Consider the following 9,298-nt stretch of genomic DNA (forward strand, 5'->3'; position numbering starts at 1 on the left):
TTTATGAGTAGAACATGGTGAACTGCAGCAATTGATTGTCAGGAAGGGTTAATAAGCATTGGTGCTTCACAGTTACAAAGACAGCTTGGCGATAAGACTGGAAAATTTGTAATTTGTTTTCTTTCAGCTTCTAGTACGTATTAGCTTAGATGGTGATCACTGTCCCCACAGTGAATATGGGTGAAAGGACAGTGGTATCAGATGATATTGATTCTTTGCCACTGGATCTTTACCCAAACATATCCTGATTCGTAAACCCGAGGAAAATGAAAATGTGAAATTCCCATGCAGGTTGTAGAGAAAATGGTTCAATTCCCTCGGCCACCTTCACATTAAGTTGGCTCTTCACTCTCCCGTCCCTCATACACCACCCCCCCCCCCCCCCATAAAAAGGGGGAAAAGGAAATGCTAAATATAAAAGAAAAAACTAAAAGAGAGAATGGATGGAAATGAAGCATAAAAATATGAGGTTTCTCAATTCTCAAACATCAGTATTTGTCATATTGGGAAGACAAAGTTCTAGTCGATATCCTAATATATACAACAGTTGCGATGGAGCTATTGAACAAAACAAAAGGCCCTTGGATCTAAATCATTTTCACCCCCAGTTCGTCAGAGGATCATATCACTCTGAAATTCTTCCTCTTAACCCTCGCTTCCACCACCTTGAAAAGAGACACCAACGAGGGGAAAAGGAGAAAAACAGGAGTGTTTGATAATTAAAAAGAAGAAATGGTTATATGATGACAGTTCTTTGGGTGTATGTCAAAGAGTTTGGGGGTCGTAGACAAAGGGGAATTCAAGGAAATAACCACCCTCTAATGACAAAATTGCGTAAGGCTAATCAGTTTTCCATTGATTCTATCTGCAAAAGGGGAATAAGAAAAAGTTAGCTAATATAATCAGCACAATATATCACCAATTAGTTGAGAAGCAGGTCTGCTGCTATCTTATGGTTATAGGAGCATAACTGATATGCTAAGGTAAGTGCCTATCTTCACTTCTTCAGAAGTAAAATATTTCTAAATTAACATTCAGTAGTAAAATTACCTAGAGGACTACAATAAGATTGCCCTAAGATGAGATGTGAGGATCATATCTGGTTTCTGTACTCATATTGATTTCCATGAATTGACTTTGATCAAGAGAATCTTTCTCCAAGCTGTTTGATTCTGCCACTCCACAAATGCAATAGTAATCAATTCAATGTCGCAATTCATGCATATAGAGGAGCGCTACCAGGGGTATAGGTTTCATTATCCAAATTGTTGCCAGTGCAGAAAGCAGAAAGATTAGAAATAAAGCAGACAACCAAGATCTGATTCAAGGAAAACCCAACAGAGATAGAAATGCTGTGAAATGTGTTGGTAGAAACCAAGTTATCTAACTCCCATGAACATCAAGCTCCTTTCTTATATTATAAATATCCATTGGCAAATGGTTTTAGTTATATTAGCGAAAAGCCGAAAAATAGCAGCCTTTTTCTGCTCTCTAAGATCTAAATGTCATAGCAAACACAGTAAGACAATGCACGAGACAGCAAGTAAATTGGAATTTAGGGAAATTTTCTAGCACAAAAAAGGTAACGATACAAATAGTCATTTTTCAGACATTAAAGATAGCACAATCAATCAGAAAAAGCTAATTTAACAATTCTTAATACGAGATGACAGGAGTTTCATACATATCTATTGTTGAAAAGCAAAGATTTTATTAATAGCAGAAAAGGGAAAAACCACCTATCAAAGGACTCCAAGTACCTATTTACTCGTGTGATGAATTGGCTTCAAGTATTTAATTAAAAAGAAAAAAGAAGTAAGAAGGCATTTTAACATGTTTCTATTGCCAGCTCAAAATCAGGATGTCAGAAACTCATTTTTTTCTGTTTCATTACATGGTTTTGGAACAAAAACAAAATGGTATAAATGCTTGCAGATCAAACAGGCAAACAAAGCACAGATATGACACAGAATTAAATTTAACTTACATGTTTGTCCAAAATCATTGTAACTTAGAAGCCAAGACAGATATTTACTGATATTTCATTTAATCCCGTTTGCATTTAGCCATTGACTTTTGAAAGAAATCTACAATTTAAGAAGACACAAGGCAAGAACAGCACAGCCTAAATCTAGAAATCCTGTTTTGCCTTGGGTTTGAGGGGGGGTAAACGATGCAGGTGTGGATCTAGAGGTATGATTCTTCATCACATAAATTTTAGGATTTGGGGTATGGATCTAAGTGCGGATACGGGTTTCGGGATACGGTTAATAAATGTACACTACGACACATATATAAGTATACATTTTGATTAATCAAAGTTATTGAACTAAGATTAATAAACTTTAATATGGGCCTCTACCCACATGGAGGAAATCTCATTCTCCTTAAAGATAGATTTAAAACCAAAGGCCACGAACACTTGAAGAAAAGAGTGAAGCCATCTTAACGAAAAGGCAAGTTCAAATAAAAAAGAACACTGCTGGGGATTTTGTAAAAAGTTAAATATTTCAAACTAACCATCAACAGTTTCTTCAGTAAACTGAGGTTCGAAAGAATAATTTCATATACGTATCACGATTGGTCAAGATAAGAGAGTAGAAAAATCAGTAACATTTTGTCTTAGCGTACGACGTCTGAAATTAACAATCGCAGGACTAGGATGGTATTTTTATGACTTCAAATTTTTTTACAGCACTTTGATACAAAATCACCCAACACTTGCAAGATGTGTGGGGGCACATACCTCAGTAAAGGATTTATGAGTCATTTGTTGCAGTGGCATTCACCTTAGAAATCGTAGTACCACAATCTGCTGGATCACTCGCTCTACTACTTTCCAAATTCACATCAGGCACCGCAGAAGACTTTGAGACGTCATGAACCTGTTATAAAGGCACTTCATCATAAATGATCTCAAAGTAAAAGTTCCAACATAAATAACTCGACTTCGCTAACGAGGGAGGTATGCATACAGAATCATGGAAGATCAGAAACCAGCAGGAATGGAAGATATGTAGCATCAGTGTAAATCTGTTTTTGATAAAGAATGTAGCTCCAATAGTGATTATAATTCAAATCGGGCAATTCACTCAGAAACCAACCCATGTGTAGAACAAGTCCTCATAAAGGCCAGTTATAAAAAGGAAAGGAAAATTGGAGGATAGGAAAGAAATCAGAACTTTTAAATTCTAAAAATTGAAGGAAATGCTTTCTTTTCAGTTTCACAAGAGAGAGAGAGAGAGAGAGAGAGAGAGAGAGAGAGAGAGAGAGAGAGAGAGAGAGAGAGAGAGAGAGAGAACTTCTGACTAGAAGCAAATCCTTTTTTTCCTTCAGACTAGAAGCAAACTGAAGCATGTGACTGAAGAGGACTGCTATTTGTGGATTGATATCTCAAATTAACAAGAAAAGAATATATCAGAGCTTGGTCATAAAAGCCTATATCGTTCACCAAACATTAAACAATCCAAATCTGTTGCTTAATCATAAGCTCTGTATATAAATTTCCACAATACAGACTAAAGGTCACCACTGATTCCTCATGTTAGTTCGACAAGAGCATGAAGATTGAATGTTGGCATGTAAGTAGGCATGCCCTCATGACTGTGATTATAAACCAAAGAGAGGAAGAAGATTATAAACCATGGGTGATGGCAGAATATAAGCAACGGTTTGAGGCCATGGTTTCAAGTCAAATGCTAAAACCAATTCTGCAGCTTCATAAATGAAATGCTGCAAGTGCAATAAGAAAAATGATCTATGCAAGCTAACGGGGAAGGAAATTTCATGTTCTTGTGCAGCCACGCAGGCATTAGTACAAAATTTTCTCTTTAAGATTGTATGGCATGATTAAATATTCCACACAAAAAGGTATAACCTCTTGGGCTGGTGAAGCATTAGAGGGGGATGGACTCTTCATCTCAGCTGTAACATCTCCAACCGGGGCCTCATTTCTGATAGATTTCCCACCAGAGACATCTGCTTGCTGGAAGTTGTTTACATTTGTTTCTGTAGGTCTTGTAACTTCTTTAACAGAATTATGGTCGTTGTTCGGCTTCTCATTACCAGTTTCACCACTTCCAGTATTCCTAATTCTGGAAATATGATAACATCATCCAAAAGGCAACAAGTGAACAGAAGAATTGATAAATACTGAAATTCTGCTACTCTTATCCATCAAATGTAGAATTCAGAAGATCATGCACCTGATAGAATCATTGCAGGGAGTCTGTTCAGGTCTTGGTTTGTTGGAAAATAGCACTCCACGAAGCGGTTTTCCATCTATAACAGTTTCAATGGTATACCCATCTGGAAAACTCTTTGTGACCTTGGCTTGAAAAGTCTTCTTCCCCAGAGGAGTCTGGTATTCGTTCAAATAAATGTTCTGCCGACCTGCCACAATATCAGTGCACCTTCAGAAGTCAGTCAAAACCAATGACACCACTGTTTCACTGCTTCAAGCATTAAATGTACTACACAATGTATCACTACAGGGTCTATACCAAAAAGTACTATATATCAGATAACATATGACATGCTAGCACACTTTATTTTTCCTGGAAAAAAAGAGATCCATAGAGAAGTGTACGTGTTTAGTATCCACTAGCATAATTACATAAAACTTTGCCCATAGCTTATAACAAAGAAACAACAACAAATCTTTTTGTTTATATAGCTGTTGGATCATCATGGAGGCTTGCTTAGATGGATTATCATCCAATCGTTCCTCTCTTCAGTTATTCTTGTCTTTAAGGTCTCCTCTTACCTAACATATTGTCACGATAACAGTTAAAGCAATCGCATTGAAAAGACAAAAGTAACTCATAAATGCATTAACAAGGAGCAGCTTCAGTAAGAAAATTCTGAGGAAGTACAAGGTGGGAAACTACAAAATAAAATCAAGAAGATACAAAAAAAGTTTCTCACTTGGCTGTGTATAATTCAAAGGCAGTTGGTGATGGACATTGGCGTTATTCTCAAATCCAACAAGAGCATTATCATAGGGAGAAGCTAAAGCTTGTTGCTCCTGGCATTTTAACTTCAACTGCTTCCTCAAAGACAACTTCTCTATCCTTCTTTCGTCTCGTTCAGCCTCTCTAACAAGGCCTAGTGATATGAATATACAACATAGATTCATAAATTTCTCAAAGGAAAAGTTCTAAATCAATATTGTACCAGAAATAAGTACAAGCCAATGGAAAGCAGTGTGTGATTGTTGGTGGATTCAAAGATAGACCTGTATATAGATAATACATGTCCTCCAAGGGTTGAAGGTTATTATCACAACCACCTATGAACACAAGAGCACCTCCCAAGTGTGGATCTAAGCAATCCCCAGCTACTGAGAATCTGGCAGATGGGCCCTCACCAGTGGGCATGACCTCAGTCCATGTACCTGCAGCTGCAGGGACATTTCGAACATAGAACAGTACACAGACATCCAGCTTCAGATAGCGATCAATTGAATATCATATATCTCTTTAATACACACCAATCATGACAAACAGCACAATAAGTCGGAGAAATTATCATTTAGAAGTTAACAGTAGCACAGATTTCCTGAATATAGTTCTAAAATAACTTTTCTGATTCTCAATGATGAATGCTAACTAAGATCCACCAAGCATCATTTGCTGAATATTTTTAAAACAATTTCGAAATAATATGATCTCAGAATAATTAATTTCTTATTAACTGTTCTGAGGTACCCCGTTGATGTTGGGGACCACACAAGGACAGACACAAAGAGAATTTAAACCAAAATTTGCCTAGATGTTTGGTTTAGAAAAAAGTAACTGCACTTCCTCCTACTCAAATGCTCTATCCCATATCAAGTATTATCACAAACAAAAGAGGGGTCCTGGAGTGGTGGACAATAATGCACTTGATAATTAAGGAAAGAAAACATGGGACACATAAGCCCCTCATTCGAACAGAAAGATAATGCACTTGAAGAACCACAAAGACAAACTCATTTTGTAAGACTGGGGATTGGGGAAATATTAAATGCTGATCGAAGAAGAGCAAAGAATAGAAAAAAGAGACAGCATTCCGACTACAAAAAGTGATAAAGCATGACCAATATTCCAATCATTTTCAACCACTCTATTCTCATTAGCCAACATGAAAGTCGGGTTCCTCCCCCCACATCCCACCCTCCCCCAACGCCAAAAAGAGAAGCAGACACATATATACAAACAAACTTAACCCCCTGGCTCCATCTCTTCCATTATCGTCCGCTCAGATCCATGTCAAATATGGTCACTGCAGTCCATTCCTACTTTCAGGAAGAGTCATGAGCTTGGCGTGATCTTCCATACTTCATGATTTCTTCTTCCTCCTGCCCTCTTCACTATGTCCTTGTGCTTTTTTTTTGTTTTGTTTTTTTGTTTTTTAAGCTTCTCTCCTATAAGAGGATCAGGGACAAGAGGCTTGATGGAACAGCTGACACCATCATATTATTTAGTTTCATTTGTTTGGTTTTCGTTTTATAGGAAAAGAGCTTAAAAGTTATATGTTTCAATAGATAACATACCAACATCAAGCACGTAAACATCATTAAATAGGCTCTGGTCATTAGCGAAACCCCCAAAGACAAACAAGTTCTTCCCAAATGCAACGGTCGTATGCCCAGCTCGCGGTGGCAAATTCTGGCCCGTAGTATTCAACTTGCACCAAACCAGAGTATCTGTGAAAACAAATGCAGACTTAGTACTAGAAACAGAACTGTGATACAAGTGTAACCTTTTCTATATTTCACTTCAAGAGTGAGTTTTGTGAATACCTGTGTCAAGTATATGAACATCTGACAAATAAAAGCTAGATGTGTCTTCACCACCTATGATTATGATCTTATTATTCCAAGACGAACAGGAATGGCTCTCACGCTTACATGGCGGAGTGCCTGATGGCACAATGCGTTTCCAAACAAATGTCTCTGCCAAAATGAGAAGAAGCATTAAAAAAAAAGTTTATGAAATAACCACCACCAGGATCACTAGCCCCCCCCTCCCCCCCCCCCCGGCGCTCTTCTCTCTCTCTTTCTTTTATGTGTGTGTGAGATTAAAAACCATAAACTTCATAGAAAAGAAAACCAAGAGCTGCATGAGATCTAAAAACTGGATTCCTAACAACTGTGCAAGACTTTAGCGATTTAAGTAGCAGTAGAATACAAAATGCATATGAACAATAGGATAAGAACAATTTGAGTTCACCTTTGAAGAGATCATCTAACTTTCTCTCAGATTATATACTACTAGACAGGGGAGGTTTCTTTTCTGAAGAGTTGCAATGCTTAGAGTTCAATTCCTAAGAGAACTAAAATTTTGAGACAGAAACGACTGGCTGATGCCTCCTGTTTTTCTTCACTTTCCTCTTCCATTACTACCAATTTAAAGTTTGTATCACTACCCTCCCCATTGCCCTCATCTTTCTATCAGTAGTTCGATGGTTTTTGAAGTTGTTCGGAATTTCACATTGTTACACGCAAGTCATAATGCAAAATTCTCCGTACTGGCTACGTGCAGTCTACCATTAGCCACCTTAATAATAGAGAGAGAGAGAGAGAGACCTGTATTCAATACGTAAACATCATCATAGTATATTTCAGTGTCATCGTATTTGCCGCATCCACCAAATATGAAAAGCCGTTTTCCAATAAGTGCTGCACTGTGGCCTTCCCTTGGATTAGGGCGATCGCCTCTTAGACTCGGTGATATCCATGTATTTGAAGCTAAAAGCAAGTAGATTCAGCAAATTATTAGGTAGTGGGCGTAAATCATTTGGAACATCAGATAGAATTCCTTATATCTGCCAACTTTCAACATTCAAACAAATGGAAGAACAGAACATGTTTTATCTCATGCTATCGTCTCTCTGGAAAACATCGCACTTTTGGGAATAACAATTCGGGGTATCTTTTTTCTTTCTGATAAGGTAAGATAAAGAAACTACTAACAGATTATCTTGAAGCTCTTTCCTGGTTTCTGAGAGGAGAGACCAGCCTAAATCTTGTAAATAGCCCCAAATCAATGAAAGAAAGAATTATCTTCCATCTAGACTGAGGCATTAATGGTGATTTTCTAATCTCATAGAACAGAATGTAACACAACTTCCTAAGTAGAACAACACAAAATGTAATAACTTAAGGGTTTATCCTCATACCATTAGACTAGAGATATTCTAATCAGAAGATCTAGAAAGCAAATTTAATTTAACATTACACAGACAACAGAGGCAACTATTAAAAGATTAAGCAATAAGAAAATGGTCTTAAGATCAAAATGCACTAACAAGTGTCCAAAATATGTAAATCGTTAAGAGGCTCTCTCCCATTTGTGCCCCCAAACACAAACAGATTATCTCCAATGTTTGTACAACTGTGGCTGTCCCTAGGTGTGGGCAATGTTCCCTTCATCACTGGCTCGCTCCACATTCGATTAACTGCAAAATAGCAGAACAATGTAAGGATAGATTTATCAAAACCTCTCCCCAATTCCTTATGCAACAAAACTTTAAAGCCCCAAGTCTTCAGAGAAAATTAAATAGTATAAGAAAACCCTAAACAAGCATACTGAAAATAGCCACAAGAAAACATGAATTGACACAACAATTTCAGGGGGAAAAAATACAGGAACAAGAAAAGGTGCAATTTTTACTTGGAAAAAACGAAAGAAAAAGAACGCACCAGTGTCAAAGACGTGAACTTTATTGGAATGTCTGTTGTCTTTGCCATAGCCACCGAAGACGTAGAGAAGCTTACCTCCGAAGACAGAGTTACAGGTGTGGCCCCACCTTTTCCCAGGCCCACCACCTCCATGTACACCCACTCTTTCCCATCTCATGCTTAATAACAACTCCAGTGAACCAAACGCACCGCAATAATAATCTAATCAAAAGCCAAAAGCGTAGTTTTTTTTAGAAAATAAATAAAATGTGCAACAAAGAAGGAGAGTGTTATTATGCTAAGTTTCGATTAAGGTTAAATGGGTTTCTGGCGTTTTCATGACTGAGATTAATAACATGCAGCGACAGGCGAGTGAGAAACGGCCATTAACAAGTGTCACGGTCTCCAGAGTCTGTACAACAAATTGTACTCATTTCACAAACATTGGGGACTATTCATGTAAATAAAGATAACTTATCCATCGGACCCACTACCCAAAGCACCTGAATCAAATTTCAAATACTACGATGAGAAGGTGAGAACCATACTCGGTATTGTTTAATTTAGGGGTGCTAAAAAGCAGTTTAGATCGGGTTAAAACATATAAAACAATAATGAAAATTTGCTTAATTC

General features: G+C 37.5%; 1 protein-coding gene across 1 annotated transcript; it reads right to left on the reverse strand.

The window, feature by feature from the left end:
- Positions 1–442: 442 nt before the first annotated feature.
- On the reverse strand, positions 443–9,098 carry LOC107831980 (uncharacterized). The gene is made up of 12 exons (XM_075251606.1): positions 8,687–9,098; positions 8,293–8,442; positions 7,571–7,732; positions 6,785–6,937; positions 6,536–6,688; positions 5,237–5,401; positions 4,927–5,106; positions 4,206–4,392; positions 3,878–4,094; positions 2,747–2,885; positions 1,051–1,172; positions 443–865 (listed from the first exon to the last, which is right to left on the reverse strand). The coding sequence occupies exons 1-10, from the start codon at positions 8,841–8,843 to the stop codon at positions 2,760–2,762; spliced, it is 1,650 nt and encodes a 549-aa protein (XP_075107707.1). The 5' UTR covers positions 8,844–9,098; the 3' UTR covers positions 443–865; positions 1,051–1,172; positions 2,747–2,759.
- Positions 9,099–9,298: the final 200 nt, after the last annotated feature.

The sequence above is a fragment of the Nicotiana tabacum genome, chromosome 4, assembly GCF_000715075.1.
Source record: "Nicotiana tabacum cultivar K326 chromosome 4, ASM71507v2, whole genome shotgun sequence".
In the NCBI taxonomy this organism is placed as follows: Eukaryota; Viridiplantae; Streptophyta; class Magnoliopsida; order Solanales; family Solanaceae; genus Nicotiana; species Nicotiana tabacum.

Excerpts from the sequence above, each read along its gene's own strand:
- LOC107831980 (XM_075251606.1), bottom strand. The coding sequence starts at position 8,843 with ATGAGATGGGAAAGAGTGGGTGTACATGGAGGTGGTGGGCCTGGGAAA. Across the intron at positions 7,733-8,292 it reads TTTACATATTTTGGACACTT|CTTCAAATACATGGATATCA; the intron begins GTTAGTGCATTT and ends ACTTGCTTTTAG. Across the intron at positions 4,095-4,205 it reads CCCTGCAATGATTCTATCAG|AATTAGGAATACTGGAAGTG; the intron begins GTGCATGATCTT and ends TCATATTTCCAG.